At 38.6% G+C, this 16162-nt stretch overlaps 1 protein-coding gene across 5 annotated transcripts; it reads left to right on the top strand.

The window, feature by feature from the left end:
* Positions 1–321: 321 nt before the first annotated feature.
* Positions 322–15741, top strand: l3mbtl1b (L3MBTL histone methyl-lysine binding protein 1b). Of its 5 annotated transcripts, none has more exons than XM_017703995.2 (21): positions 322–524; positions 2497–2613; positions 4252–4441; positions 5879–6044; positions 6260–6374; positions 6453–6504; positions 6702–6796; positions 6903–7007; positions 7273–7408; positions 7664–7755; positions 7966–8117; positions 8871–8947; positions 9566–9651; positions 10217–10327; positions 10679–10793; positions 10922–11021; positions 11968–12168; positions 12257–12318; positions 12421–12566; positions 13712–13774; positions 14546–15741. In XM_017703995.2, exons 2-21 carry the CDS (start codon positions 2503–2505, stop codon positions 14672–14674), a joined length of 2304 nt encoding a protein of 767 aa, XP_017559484.2. In that variant the 5' UTR covers positions 322–524; positions 2497–2502; the 3' UTR covers positions 14675–15741. The 5 variants fall into 5 exon arrangements, with proteins under 5 accessions (XP_017559484.2, XP_017559486.2, XP_017559487.2 ...); XM_017703997.2 differs by lacking the exon at positions 322–524 and adding an exon at positions 563–632; XM_017703998.2 differs by lacking the exon at positions 322–524 and adding an exon at positions 960–1114.
* Positions 15742–16162: the final 421 nt, after the last annotated feature.

Below are 16162 nucleotides of genomic sequence, written 5' to 3'. Positions count from 1 at the left end.
GCACGTGATAAGTGACAGGAAAACCAAAATCAGCGATTCCCCAAATCTTTCGAGTAGCTGAAGGCTTTCGTTTTGACTTGGTGAAAGAAAACCTCGCTGTTTTAGCGACGCTCAGAGCTCAGGCAGTTAGCCGAGCAAATGCACAGGCCAGAATGTCGATGGCCATAGTACAGACCCACTTCTCAAGGAAAGGGTGATAAAGGAATAATGATACTCTGTAAAGAGCATAGTGCATCTGGGGCACAGTTGGGCGCATCACTCTATTCTGAACAACAATAGAAGTGCTTCTGGAACAAAGTTGGTGTCCGACAGCGTGCTGTCGTCGGCTCAAGTGCACAAGGACAGTGAAGTTGTGAAGAGTATATCTCCTTCGTTTTCACAAAGCTGTCCATCTTCAACGTTCTCAGCCTATCGATTGTGTTGAAGTTTATCGAGCCCAGAAGTTGGCAAGGGGCATAACACCTCGCGCATGCGCACTGCGCCCAAACCATCCAGCTCAAAATAAGAGTTAAAAGAGAAACGAGGTGAGTTGCACAATTTTTCTTTAAAATACCGACGTACTGTCACGATTAACGAAACAAACAACGGTACAGGTGCGCAGGGAAGCGCTTGTTTAACAGTTTGCAGCTATCGTAAGTGTTCACAGCGACGTATAAAGCGATAAAGATAAAATGAAGTGACAAGTTTGTGGAGAAGAAATTAAAAGCGAGCGTTTCGCTATTTTTCCCCTGCATTAGACACGCCGGAGTTCGTTCTCTTGCTTGTCGGTCAACGGCAAGTCCTTTAAACCCTCTTTGTGAATGTTTTTCTCCTTTTGAGAAGCAACACGAAACTGTTATATTTCGCATATTGTGGTCCGCTTGCTAACATTTCTAGCTGAAGCTAGTTGCACTCACTAGCCGGCTGCCCGTTTGAATTGGACCACAGTCGGGTTTAAGCAGGCAGCAGAGGCTAGCCAGGCTAGCCAAGGCGCTAACGACATTCCGTGACAAGGGGAAAGTGAGGAGTTTGTCGGATGAGAGAAAAACACTCACTTGCAACAGAACAAGTTATACACTCGACCTTCATGTACTGAGTAAAGGCTTTGCTGAATGACTTGGAGCGAACAACTCCGGTAATTTATGTAGTTTAAACGTGTCGGCGGCCCTTTGCTATCCTCCGCCATTTTGTATCTGCCGAATGCTAATAATGGGCGCTCGGGCATTTACACTTTATTTATGGTCGGAATAAAATTCCCTGGAACACTTCAACCTGAGAAACAAAACCTCTTTGAACAAGTTTGGTGCCTCATTGGGGTGGGCATGGCCGCCTCGTCACTGTAAACGCTGCTGTTTTGAGGTGTGTTTGATTTAAAACAAGCGATGGGTTTAAGAACGTTATTACAGCGTTCCCACCGCTGTACGCATGTTAACACGCGTAAACGAGTAGTTTTCCAGCAGAAAACATGACTATGTGTGACATTTCCACTAAGGGACCGCCAGAAGTCTGTGTGCATCACCGAACCTGTACATTTCACAAGATTCTTTTAAAACAACGGAAAGCTGAACTTGTTCGTCTAACTTTTATTTCACGCGCTTACCCCCCTTTTGGACCCCCAGAGTGCGACCATTGGAACGGCAAGAGTTTATTTTTGGGCGTGTTCCTCGGTGAATTCCACCGTAAACATTTATAAATCCGTGTTTTTGTCCGTATTTTTAAGTGCTTGGTGCAATCCGTAACGACTACACTAGTCGCCCCCCGGTGGCCATGCGAGGAAACGATGCAGACACGCGCAGCTCTTTCGTAAGTGCAGTTGCGGGCGTTTCTCTGGCTGCACCCGTGCAAAAAATGTTCCGAGTGCTCGGTCCAGCTGTTCATCTCGGAATTGCGAGCAGGTTTTCGGGTCTTATGCAGACTTTAGGACGCATTGAGACCTTACAAAGGCTGCTAGTACGTTATCTGCCGCTTTGAGAAGCCACGCCAGAAGATATAACTACGGCTGTGGAGAGTGATGGTCGTGTGTGATCGTGTTTTCAGTGGAGTCCACTCATGTGGTTTAAAAATACTCATAAACACATATAGATCACAAGGTAGGATGCTTGTCAAGTGCTCAGTCAATAGCAGACATTATTGTAAGTGTATGAGGCATTATATATTAATCGCATATGTACTCCTTTTTTGACTGACGTTTAAGCCACAAACACTCAAAGTTGGCCAGGGTTTAACCAGTTTAGTTTTTTTTGCTTTAGTTTTAAAGATATACTTGCGCAGCAAAATAGTTCAAGAACAAGTTCGGTTTTTTGTTATTTTTAAAGAATCTTGTAAAGTGTACAGATTTGGTGATGCACACAGAAGTCCGGGGGCTGTACGGTGTTTTGTGTGATACAGCCTGGTCTAGATTTGTTTGTGTCTCTTTCTATTGTTCAAATACAGATTTCAAAAAGAAAGTGATGTTTCATCCCCAAGTTCTAAGTGCTTTGATAGTGATGACTCTCTCTCTCTCTCTTTCTCTCTCAGGGGAAGATGACGGACACACCTCCTAGTGATGGTTCTACCCCAGGAGCAGATTTTGACATGATGACCGCCCTTGACTGGAAGGACGGCATAGCTACATTGCCTGGCAGTGACATCAGGGTACAGTGACATAAATATTAACAGACTGAGATTAAGCCTAATACTAGACTACATAGAATTTCCATTGTATATTCACTGGTGGTACTACAGTTTAGTCTGAAACTAAACTTTGTCCGCATTTGGGAAACTGGCCCTAGATGTCATGGGTTATCAATTAATCATATGTTAATTTTTTATCCTTTTAATTAACATTTAATTTGCAGAGTATTGTGTCAGGTCTCAAAAATAACAGCATTACAATAATAATGACACAGTGTTGATAGTGGTGCAGTGACGTTAATATAGCAGTTTATCTAAAAGATATGTGACACGTGGGGTTCCAGGCTGCAAGAGTGGATGCAGAGGCATCCTTGGTCACAAGGTTGTAGAAATCATATGCATCATGTAGAAGACCATGTCATGGAGTGCAAGTTAGCATATGGCTATACAAATACAAAAAATAACAACTGAAACATGCTTAAGTAGAAGTAGGCAATATCATTTTTTTATTGCTATCATGATGAATTGTGTCAAGCTTTTCTGAGTATATTGTGGAACATCAGAATACGGACTAACTACATGTTTTATTACAAAAGTAATAATAATTGTGCCTGTTTAATTAGATTTAATGCAGTGTAGTTTTAGTGTAGTCGTAAATTTATTATTATAGTGTTTTGTTTAATACGTGGCACTACAGGTTCTGTTTTATCTGTTTTAACTTACTAAATTTTGTGATGCTTATAGTGTATCATGACATTGTCTTGGAGGTATATTGTTTTTCTTGGAAGTGTTGTTGTTTTTTGCCATATTACCCAGCCACTGCTTATATGTTAAGATTATATGCTTTTTTTGCAGCCAGGCAACATGGTAACTACCATGCATATTAAATGTGAGCTACGTCTGTGTTGAGTCTGAAACTCTGTCCCGCAGCGTAAAGTGTAAAAATGAGTGCACATTTATATGGGTAGGCTATGTATTTTGATAAGGGCAGGCAGTCAGAAAACTCAGCTAAAGTCAGAAAACTCAATTAAACAGTCTGGGTAGCAGATGATGGCATACATAACTTGTCTGATGTAAGCAAGCAGACCTAGTTTAAAAGACAGTTTTACACAACTGGAAGTGAAATGTTTAATTCCACTTTATTACAGTAAATATTGAGGAAGCATTAATGATTGAAAAAATATAAATTAATATTTTGTGCATATTGTTAGAGAATTGCCAGTAGTTGCACATGCAAAGGCTTACTGGTTGTTACAACATGGAATATGCAAATATAAACCTGTTATTCATAGGTTATAGCATACAAAGTTGAAGATCCTCAGCATACATCATGCCTATGTGAAATTATTGTCAACAGACAAATGCTGCAGTGCTGGACAGTGTTGGTTGTGGTGGTACATATAGTGTTGTACTGGACAGACAGTACAATTGGAACAGAAATACCAAGAGTATCGTACCTCTTATATATAAATATAGAAAGTCTAGCATGTGTGAACAGGCAGAGATAGTAGAGTTTTGGTTTTCAATGATGCAGGAAAAAATGATAAGGCATGGTTATTGCATATGGACACTACATGACTGAAAACTGAGGATGAAATATACCATTAAATTCTCAAAACAACAAAGTTAGCGTATATAAGTATTCCTTTTGTTTTTAAGTTCCGGATGACAGAATTTGGCACGCTGGAGATTGTAACAGAGCCTGAGCCTAAAGACAAAGAAGAAGAACCTGTATGCCCACAGACTGAGACTGCGCCATCCAACAGCTCTCCTCCTTCTGAACCACCCAACCCTACAAATCAGACACAGCAGCCCCAGACAGCCACAGATCCGCCTGCAGAAACTGTGGGTAAGTAAGACGTGGGCACAATATAGACAAAATTCTACATTATTGTATTGCTACATATTGTAACTGCTTTGCAGTAAATTAAAAACAAATGTTAAAAAAGCACTGGTGAACCCTTGATGTGAGAGTGTTGCGGACTGTCCTGGAACAGCAAGGCCAGTTCTTTTGTTTTTGCTATATACTGAAGACATTTGGGTTTGAGCTCAGAAGATGAATATCAGAAGATTTATGAGAAGACTAATTTCAGCTTTTATTCACATCTAGATATGTTAAACTTAGAGCGTGGCTCTTTTGATGGTTGTTGAGCAAAAGTATAGAAACAGAAGGTCATAAAGTAAATTAAAGTAACACTTAATATTTGGCATATTTCTTGCTTGAAATAACTATATCAATCTGACGACCACTGACATCATTTAACTGTTGCGTTGTTCTTTGTCATGCTTTGCAGGCTTTTACTGCAACTGTTTTTAGTTGTTGTTTGTTCTTCTTCAGAAGGTGAAATGAATGCTCAGTCGAGTTTTGGTGATTGACTTATGATTGGTCTAATGATTCCTTTGTTGTGTTGACAGAATGTTTCTGTAGACTTCTGAATTCTTTCTGCTGCTACCATCATGAGTTAGATCATCAATAAAGATTAGTGAGCCCATTCCAGGAGCAGTCAAACAAACCCAAGCTATGACGCTACGTTGCTTGACCTATGAGTTTGTATGTTTTGGATCTTAAGCAGATCTTTTTTTTTTCTGCACTTTGGCCTTTTGATCGCATCTGTAGAGATTAATATTGGGCTCATCAGTACAGAAATTTTGTGGCTGTATATTTCTTTGCAAATCCCAAATTGGTCATCCGATTCTTGCTGCTGGTTAATGGTCAGCATCTCGTGGAATGGCCTCTTTATTTTTGCTCTCAGATTTTTCAAGAGTGGATTGTGGTACCATCACCTCTGCCCTGTGGAGGTTGTTAACGATGTCACTGACTGTTGTCTTTAGGTTTTTCTGCTTAGCTCTTACAATAATGTTTCTATCATTAACTGCTGCTGTTTTCCTTACCTCTGTTTGATGCCTGGTTGCTAGTATACCAGTGTTGTCTTTATTTTTGGGACATTTGTTTTATTGACCCAATGCTTATGCAATGGCTCTGATCAGTTTTCACTCCTTTACAGTTTCAAAATGGCTTGCTTTTCACCCATAGGCCGCTCTCTCGTCATGTTGGTTTATTCTTTTTAACATATAAATAAAAGCTGAAATTCTGATTGGTCTCATTCATCCAAAATGTCTCCAGACTTTACAGTTTAGTGTTGGACTTGGAATGTTTCAAGGAAACCGGTTGTATATTCAGAAGTTTGGTGACACCTACTCATCTACTTGTGTTGTAAGTTTAGAGAGCTTAGGAGAGCGTGGGAAAAAGTGTCAAAGTTCCTCTCTTTTCTTGATGCTGGAACAGCTCCCTCTGGCACAGCAGACAGTTCCATTGCGGTGAACATCAGCTCTGAGGAGGGCCCCAGTACAGAAGTGGTCAGATGTAAGTCCTGTGGACACTCTGGTTCTCAGTCATCTTTTCTCCAGGGGAAATTCTGCAGTCCTGCCTGTGTGCAGCCAAGCAGTGGCAGGTAAACAATCATCCACATACTCATAGAAACGCATAACTATGTATGACTTGAAATGTATGACGTTGACTGTAACTCAAGCTACAATTTAACTATTTAGCCTAATTCCTTCAGCCTGATCACTCTGATGCAATCAGTCACTCTTTTACATGCCTGTATCAGTCACTGAAGGTGTGTGCTTTTCAGTGAATGTTTTATGTGTGTGTTTGTGTGTACAGGTCAACTCCTGGTGATGTGGGAGAAGGTGAGCGTTTAGGTAAACGAGTACGGAAGAAGAAGAAGATGTTCATGGAGTCTGAAGATGAGGAGGAGGACAACATAGAAGAAGAGGAGGTAATGTGCATCCACATGTTTACACATGTTCATACCCACAACCTATTTCACACTTAGCAAGCTATCTTTGTGTTCTAGGAGAAGGTTAAAACCTCAAAGGGCAGAAAAGCAGCTAAACTTGCCAGACTGGGTAAGTGTCTGTAGACACACATTCACTGAACAATTCAGGCAGTACAACATCTCTTGATGTCTCTGAATGAAACAGTTTTTCATGGAGTTTGAACAGAATATATTCATTACAGTTTGAGATATGAACATCTTTTTCATTGAAACGCATGCAAAAAAAAGGCTTTTTACCAAAGCACTGATGTGATGCTGTTGCCATAGTAACAGCAGCTCCAGTGAAAAAGAAGGCTTGGAGCTGGCCGGCCTATTTAGAGGAGGAGAAAGCAGTGGCTGCACCCTTGAAACTATTTAAAGAGGTAAGACCTTCAAATTGAAGATTTGAGTGCATAATTTTAATGTGTTTATATGATGACTCTCTTAGCTAGGATGGAATGTTTACATGCATTTATGTTTGTGTTGCAGCACCAGTCTTTTCCACAGAGCAGGAACGGGTTTAAAGTTGGAATGAAGCTAGAGGGCCTGGACCCTTGTCATCCTGCTTTCTTCTGTGTGCTCACTGTGGCAGAGGTAACACATGGTCAAAGGTTGTTGGCTGTTGCCGCATGGTATGTGTTAGCACTAGCAGGATTCAAGTGGCTGTTTATTTTTATGCAGCATGTATGTTGTTGTAAAAGTGGTTTTGAGAACGTTTCTAAATGAAGGATTACTTCAAATAAAGTTTTTAATACTAGTTGTGTTTCCTGCCTTAGTGTTCTAATTTTATATGTACTGTAATGAGGAGAGGGGAAATGATTACATGAAGGGAATTTGACTGTCATGTTTCTTCTGTCAGGTCCAGGGTTATAGAATAAGACTTCATTTTGATGGTTACCCTGAGTGCTATGACTTTTGGGTGAATGCAGACTCGTGGGACGTGAAGCCACCAGGCTGGTGTGAAAAGATGGGCCTCAAGCTGCTACTGCCCAAAGGTGTGTAGTGAAACTATTTACTTGGTGACAATGGAGTGACAAGCTAAAGATAGAGAGCTCCTCTCTTGCCATTAGGCTAAGTTTTTTCTTTTATTAAAATGGATCCCTTAGGCAGAGACACAGACCTATGTTGATAAGAAGCTGTGTGATGCAATCGTACCATGCACATTGTGATACTTGTGTGCATTTAAAGCATGAGCTGGCAATATGTGGAATTTATTCACTATTACTTTGTGTGTGTGTTTATGCTTGTAGGTTGCAGAGATGGAGAATTTAACTGGAATACGTATGTTAAGAATTGTAGAGGCCAGTTGGCACCCAAACACCTCTTTAAAAGTCTTAATACGGTAAGTGATGCCTTGTTATACTTAAAAAAAAAACAAAAAAAAAACAAAAAAAAAAAACTAAATAACAATTTAATATTTACATACGTTTTATGAGTACACTCCACTGCTCTTTAACTGTTTGGAAAGATAAACCTTGTCAGTATACAACAAGACAATGTTTTACTGTAAGTTTTGTTTATTTTTAATAATGTCTGCAATGCCACCTTGCAGTCAGTCACCCCCTCAGGCTTCCGTGCTGGAATGAAGCTAGAAGCTGTCGACAGAAAAAATCCATCGCTCATTTGTGTAGCAACCATTGCTGCTGTCGTGGACAATCGCCTCCTCGTGCACTTTGACAACTGGGATGATACATATGATTACTGGTAAGCCTGATTGTGTATTTGTGGCCAGTGTGTGTGCATGCACTCATATGTATGTACAGTGGGGTCTGAAGATCTGATCATTTTTTTTATTTTTTATTTAAACTTGTAAATAAAGTTTTTGAACATCAAATAAGTTTGTAGGCATTTGAATATTTTAGAATGTGTGCCTCTAGCAGAGCTTCTTTATGCCGTTTATGCATACAAGCCTTCAGAAAGTGTTAAATTATTTGTAAAATAATAAAATATTTTACATTTAATAAATAAGTAATACATAATAACTGATCGTTTCATTTCTATTTTTGCTCATTAAAAGTGCAGACAGCTGCAGCTTGCTGCTTTCAAAGATTCTTTCTCTCTGCTTGGGCTAAACAGATGTCCAACTCTAATGTGTTTTATCACCTAAAATAATTTTTTGGGTAAACAAAATTAATTAAACACATCAACATTCATATTCCTTAATTGTTGCTTTTTAGAAAGTAGTGACAAATGTATTGCACAATTGCTTAGAGGCTTACTGTAATATGTTTATTTATCAATACATTTATAGTTCTGTCATTAAGACTTTTTAAAATCATTATTACCTTAAAGTTAACTTTAAAATGTTTATTACTATTTTTGCAGCCTAGACTGTCTAAAGCTCAAAGGACTTTATTTTTATAATTTTCAAATTTTCATAGAATTCAAGCTCAGTGAGTCTTTCACACTACTGACCTCACATTTTATGGTAGATTAATATTTACAATTTGTTACCAGGTGTGATGCCAGCAGTCCATATATTCATCCAGTTGGGTACTGTGAGGAGGCAGAGTTAACTTTGACCACACCTGCTGGTGAGGGTTTGTTTATTTATGTATGTATGTATGTATGCATGCATCCCCTGTCATGCTATAAATATGGACCTTTGTATTTTAGTTTAAACTGTGGTTAAAAAAAATTAAAATGTTAGATGTATTTAGACCTTTGATGTTTACATGAAATATGTTATGAACCATTTAAACACAAACCATTATTTGAGATAGTAATAAGCTAAATATATACAAAATCGTTTATAATGTACTTTCTTTAGTGGCTGTCCCAAACCCCTAAATTTCAGCTTGTTTTAATAACATTTATTTTTTCCCAGTGATTTTTAAAAATTCTTTTAAATTATAAATTGAAAGACTTAGATTTACCATGATTTAATGGTTTACTTTGTGCTCACAGTTACTTAAATCGGTCACTAAAATATGTGGTAAAATTTCAGAGGCATTTTTTAGTATTCGCAATGGCCAAATTGAATTGTTTGTTTTCATAAAATCAACATATGTCATTCATAGTCTGAAGTTTAAGTCAGTAACGTCTGAAGTTTGAACCAGGTAGAAATGATCTTTATACAAGTACAAGTGAAACAGACAGTCACATGCTCTATCTTATGTATCTTATGTTTGGTTGTGATTTTGTCTACCCAGAGTATAAGCACCCAAAAAGTTTCTCATGGGACAAATACCTGGAGGAGACTGGGTCCCAGGCAGCACCTGCTAGAGCATTTAAACAGGTGAGTGTGACTGAGCATGCTCACATCATTGAGCCATTGTTTTTAAAAAGACGAACAGAACCATATGTGTGTTTTCACAAAACTTAAAGGCCGTCACTGTAATGGATACCTGTTTGCATTTTACGGCACTATTGTATACATTGGCCATTTTTGTTGTAGCTTACAGGCACTGACGGTTGGAATGGACAGAGGAATGTTAATTGTGGCTGCTGAATCACTGAAAACAAAACTTTTTTCACTCAATGCAGAAACACTACAAAACAACAGCAGTTCTATTCAATTAAATGAAGACCCTCATGTTGGTCATCATACAGCATTACATGCATTTAATACATGCATTAAAGTTGATCAGTTTTTCTTTTCTACAGCATGTTTCTAATTGTTTGAGTATTGAGGTAGGCTGATGATGGAAAAGCGTGGGAATTAGTTGATTCATTCTTTGTAGTGAACCAAATAGTTCTCCCCTGCATAGCACAAATCTAATGAGGGAGCATGTATCCATTCTGGTCGCAGCCATAAAGAGATTCTTGATTGTCATAGCAAAATATTCACTGAATTTTTCCAGAGACCACCACATGGGTTCCAAGGGGGGATGAAGTTGGAGGCAGTGGACAAACGCAACCCCATGCTCATTCGTGTAGCCACCATATCCAACACAGAAGATTACAGAGTCAAGGTACACCACTATGCTGCTTATGTACACTTCAACAGGTTGTCTCTGTATCTGAGCTATGATTCTGTGGCTCTAAAGTGACCTTAATGCCAAATATGAGCTAATATATTTTTGTTCCCAAAAAGTTTTTTTGTTCATAGTATAGCTATTTACAGTCACCTTTTGTGCATTGTGTTACTATAGATCAGAGGTTCTTAACCTTTTTAACACTGCGATCCTTTATTGGGGGTTCAAATATTTCACAGCCCCCTCCTTATCATCCCACCCCTCCTCCAGCCCCTCTTCCCCACACAAACCAATACACACACAAAATGACTAACAGAGTAACTGTTTGGGTGTTCGTATTTATTGCAGGTCCATTTTGATGGCTGGAGTGAAGAGTATGATTACTGGCTAGATGCAGATAGTGCTGACCTGCATCCTGTGGGCTGGTGCCAGAAGACTGGCCATCCTCTACAGCACTCCAATGGTAACATGCATGCAATATTATACGTCAACATATGTTCATACATACCCTTACTCTTACTTGCATGTCAATTGCGCACAAATTTTGTATACCTCTGTGAAACAAATGTTTTTTTGAAATTTGCTTTTCAGGTACCAGTGAACCCCCAGCCCCTCCAGGACAAGGCTGCCCTACTCCAGGATGCAACGGTGTAGGGCACATCAAAGGACCTCGCTATGGAACACATTACACGTTAGTACCCAGTGCAAGCACTTAATGAAATGGACGCTCCTTTCATTTTTTGCGCTCTAGGGCTACTAGTTTTACTCTGTGCTGGCAATGTGAATGGCAATGTGGCAAGAGTTCATATGAACTCTTTAATCACTTTGATAATTGTTAGATAATACACCTGACAGTGGTCCAGATCTGATACTGTTTGCTTACAAACTTCACATTTCTTTCAGAATTAATACGAAAATAGACAGCATGGTATTTTGCAATTCATTGGCTGCTTCCAGTGTTATTACAGTCAGTACAATGCAAGCTGATAGTTTCCAAATTTCAGTTGCAATAATTTAAACAAACAGAACTACTTCTAAAGTAATAACAAATAGATTTATTTCTTCAAACGTGCTTCAGTTACATCATATCAGGTAACTTGCACAACTCCTCAGAACTGCTTATCTAGTGCGAAATGGTGCCCTCAAGTGTTTATTTAGTAGAATGTTTTTCAAATCTAATAATAAGCCTTAAAATATACAGTGTAGTTTCACAGCATCATACAAGTTTTTCTGTCAACTAAAATATGTACCATGTTAATATTTCTAGCGTTTATCACTCATAGTTTTACATTATAACAGTAAGATCAGTAAAAGACAGAGCACTGCACACAAGTCTTAGGCACCTGAGAAATTGTGTTTAAAAAATCTGTTTAACAGGGCAATAAGTATATACTTATAAACACAAACATAAGAACAAAAACAAATATCATTAATACAGTAAGTAATTATTTTATATATGTCAAATGTCACTGTCTTAATTATTAGGAAATCACAGTATTTTTTTAAACATTTGACCTTGAGAGAGTGTGTTATCACGAAATAACATGATGGCTGTGATTTGGTCACATATATTGTTATAGCGATAACACACAACTTCGAGTCATAATGTTCTCTCTCTCTCTCTCTCTCTCTCTCAGGGCGGTGAGCTGCCCGTACTCTGAACTGAATCTGAATAAGGAGGGTCTTCTACCAGACAGGCTAAGTGGGGAGAGACCGATCACTCTTAGTGGACCTCCAAGACACCGGCGCACAGAATCACTCACCCAAATGCCAGCTCACACACCAAGTGGCAACATCCAGGAGCCCTCTGACAACACAGATATCTCCCCACCAGCCAGGTTGGGGAAGCCTTAAATCATGCTGATACCAAAAGAAGGTATGTGGGCATGTGTCTAATTTCTATTTTTTTTTCTCTCTCTGTTGTAGGACTACCACTGCCTCCAAATGCTCGAAGCCCAATCAAGTGAAGCATGAAGGAAATGGAAAAGGTAGTCTCCAGAATGCCTCTTTTACCTGATGCTATTATTACATAATGTAATGAAAATGTACTTATGTACCTCTCCTGAGCCCCTAACTGCTGTATTTTGTAGACTCTCTGCAGCAGTTCTTGCATGATTCTGTGTTCTGTGGCTGGGAACCGCCCAAGTTTCGGCACTGTTGGGAGAAGCATGGCAAACTGCTGCCTGAAGCCTTAGGCCTTAGTGCCAAGACAGTGGCCAAATGGAGCACAGAAGAGGTAAAATGCAAATGTAACATTAAAGGGATAATTCCGTGAAAAAAGTCAAATTAACATGAACTCTTTCTTATCCTTAGATGCCATTGATCAGCCAAGACATGTTTGATATCTCTCATGTGTTTCTCTAGTTCACAACACAAGATGCTAGCCTGAGATTGCTAATAAACACTGGACCTAGATCGTCATGAAACTCAATACATGCTCAAAAAGGTCTCCAGATCTTTGTTTGTGGTATGACTTACTTTAGTCCATAAATACAGAAATAAACTGCTGGTGGGGCAGCTATTGTAAGTAACCCAGGACCACTTTTGCCTCCGCACAATATGTGGTATCATTGCGCACAAGACAACCAAAGGTGGTTCGAAACAAACAGATGGCATATTAATTTTCAGAGAAGCTAAGCTATTGTACTTGTAATATCAGAAATTATGACTTTGACAACCACATGAAGAGATGTATTCACAGATAGAAACGTGGCTGCTGGATGCTGGACATCTGTAACTCTTCATATGACAAGAATTGGGTTTGCTAGTGGAAAAGGCTTGGTGATTCCAACCAAGGAGAAATGTCTCTGCTGTGGGGAGTGGGAGCTGTTAATGCCAACACTTGAACAAATCAGCATTGAAGACTGTAAAAAGGTCTTTATTTAGTTCTGTAGTCAAACTATGAGCAGCATTCATTCAAGTATGTGAGTGGCTTGTGGTATGAGGATAATACTAGCTTAGTGAACACACAGAAATGTAAGCTTCCTTTAAAACCCACTTCTCATCATATTTTTTTAACTTTGAACAACTGCAGATTTTAGAATATCTGGTTAAGTGAAAAATGATCACTGCCTACACAGATTCTTATTTAAATTTTCTGTTACACCTTAAATGGTAGAGCAGTTACATTCTGGTATCTGTACCAGTACTAGGGTTGTACTTGCTGCATCATATAAGGTAGAACGCTACACCTCATTTTGTAGCTTTATCATTTTTAGAGTCTTAAGTTAAGAAGCCTTAGCTAAAAACAAATGTGATTCCTCCATTGAGACAGAGTAGTACTAGAGTTTAGTGGTGTTCAGTATATGCATAATGATATGATCAGGTATTTTGCACAAATGAAGTGTAGTAATTTTATTTTTTTGTGCTGCATTTTGTCAGGTTGCAAGTTTTGTACGGAAGTTACCAGGCTGCCGGGAGCATGCTACTGTTTTCAGGAGTGAGGTAAAAAAAAAAAAAAATAGAGAGAGAGAGAATGAATCTATTCAGAGTTAGATTTACTGGCAGAATATGTTGACGCACGCAAACAATTTGGTTTCATATTCAGTAATCAAGTACAATTCTGTACATTGTAGCTGAAACTGAGGAACCGCAACCGTTTTTTTTTTTTTTTTTTTTTTTCCTTTTCTTTTTCTCAGAGCCGGGTTGGTTTTCTGCATGTACGAATGCATTAAATCAGGCTGACCAATCAGAGCTTATCTTGTCATGTTGCAGTCCAAACAAATGCGCATCATGATGCCAGCAAAGTTCTTGTTTGTGGCAGAGCACAAAAGCTCATACGGCACGCAACACACTGACTATTAAAAATAAAATTAAAATCCTGTTTTCTCAGAATGATTTGAAAAAATGCTTTGGACTTGGTATGAAAGTTTCACTACATTAAAAATCACTGTTGTTTTTTTTCTTCCAAAAAATGTCATACTTTGGGTGAATAGGCATTTAGCCTTTTCAGTGATTTGGAGAAGAACTAAATGTTCTTCAGTGTAAGCATCAGCAGGAATGCAGCGGCAAATTTTATTATTTGTGATTATTGGTTACAGGCCTAATCAGACCAATAATAATCACACATCAATTTATGCGCAAATATGTCAGCCATTGGTATTTAATACACTGAGAATTGCTATGGTGTCTATGAAGTGTGAAAAGTGCACCTGAATATTGTTTAACGCTGATTCAAATTATTTGACACTTTTTTTCTTTTGCCCTTTTTTGTAGCAAATCGATGGTGAGGCCTTCCTCCTTCTCACTCAGTCAGACATTGTAAAGATTTTAAGCATCAAGCTTGGCCCTGCACTTAAAATCTACAACTGCATCCTTATGCTGAAGAGTGTGGATGAAGAGTAACTCTGCCCCCACAGTAACCAGGCTCAGCATAGCCACGCACAACTACAACCCAATCAGACAGGTGTCAAAACATTTACCTTGCTTCTTGCTCCAACTATGTCCAGTCCATACATTAATGATACTGGCAAGTTATGGCCAGTCATTGAGGCTGCCCTCTGTTTGAAAGGTAAAGCAACAAATTAAAGACTGTTTACGGTAGTTTCTCTTGAAATGTTGGTTTACACATTGTCCAATGGGAAGAATGAGCAATCAGATAATTTACACAGAGAGGACCATGCTGCTGCACAGACAAAACCCAACGGTATCCTTATCCGTGTATTGTCTAATTTACTTCATCTCCCCTGCTTAATTTATTTCCTCTTATATTTGATCGATTGATTCTTATTAACTTTTTGGATTGGAAAGTGCATGGTCCTAAGGCACCATATTGTTGCTTGATTATTAATATTATTTATGGTTTTATGGTTATTAAGTGTGTGCTTAAGTGGTGTTGGAAGTGAGAACAAATTCCACAGCGGTGGACTTTTTACTTGAAGTGTACAAAGTAATTTTTAAAATGATGCAAAAATCCGATCTTTGTAAATGAACACATTGCACCTGGAATGGTCAGAATGAGTGTACAGAAGACCATTGAGGTGAAGTGTCGGAGTCTGTGTATTTGTGTGTGCACGTGTGTCTATAAGAGCGTGAGTAATGTAGAACTATCAGAGAAGGAGAGGGAGAGAGTGTGAGCTTTATTTGTTTTATTTGTCAGGGAATCTCTTAATTTGGGGAAAATCTTAAGGTGAATGTCTCTTGGTGTAAATTACTATGAAAATTGTGCTTTTGTGAAATGTGTTTAAAAACTGTAAATTGATGTACAGTGAATTCCCCCACACGCTAGGAATGACCTACAGATGTGTGTGTATTTTGATCCTTGGAGGACCTGGTTGAATGTGTGTGTACAGAACAAAAGTTGCTGAAAGATTAAATTGAAAATGAACAGACATAAAAGACATAATGTAAACTATAGTGCTCCAAAGTCTGAACTAATGGAATAAAATTAAGCTCTGAAATACAGCCTGGTATAAGCTGTCTGGTGTCAGCTTTGTTTATTTAGTTTTGTGTGGTGTACATGAATACATGCACTCACCAAGCATTTTATTAAAAACACCTCATTGTCTACTTACCATATAGGAGCATTTTGAAGTTCTGCAATTACAGACCATAGTCTCTGTTTCTCTCCATGTGTTTTAGCCCAATTTCACCCTGTTCTTCAATGGTCAGGGTTTTTTTATGAAACTGAATGCACTTTTTTAATTAAAAAGGAGACTATGGTTTTAATTGAAAAATAAATAGACAAATATTCTTAAGTTGACTTATATTGATTTATCCAGTGCCACTGAACGAAAAGCTGTATGGGAGACAAAAGAGGTGATTCTTATTGAGCTGAGCTAATGTAGGTGGGATATTTTGATACATTACCTAAATTAAAATAGAAATGACCAG

This window comes from Pygocentrus nattereri, chromosome 24 (assembly GCF_015220715.1).
Source record: "Pygocentrus nattereri isolate fPygNat1 chromosome 24, fPygNat1.pri, whole genome shotgun sequence".
In the NCBI taxonomy this organism is placed as follows: Eukaryota; Metazoa; Chordata; class Actinopteri; order Characiformes; family Serrasalmidae; genus Pygocentrus; species Pygocentrus nattereri.
Note: the sequence above shows the minus strand (reverse complement) of the source record. Positions and strands in the feature narration are given on the sequence as shown.

Bases quoted from the DNA above. Each gene is read 5' to 3' on its own strand.
- l3mbtl1b (XM_017703995.2), top strand. From the start codon at position 2,503: ATGACGGACACACCTCCTAGTGATGGTTCTACCCCAGGAGCAGATTTT. The intron at 7,409-7,663 runs GTGTGTAGTGAA...TTATGCTTGTAG, and splicing joins CAAGCTGCTACTGCCCAAAG to GTTGCAGAGATGGAGAATTT. The intron at 8,118-8,870 runs GTAAGCCTGATT...ATTTGTTACCAG, and splicing joins GATGATACATATGATTACTG to GTGTGATGCCAGCAGTCCAT.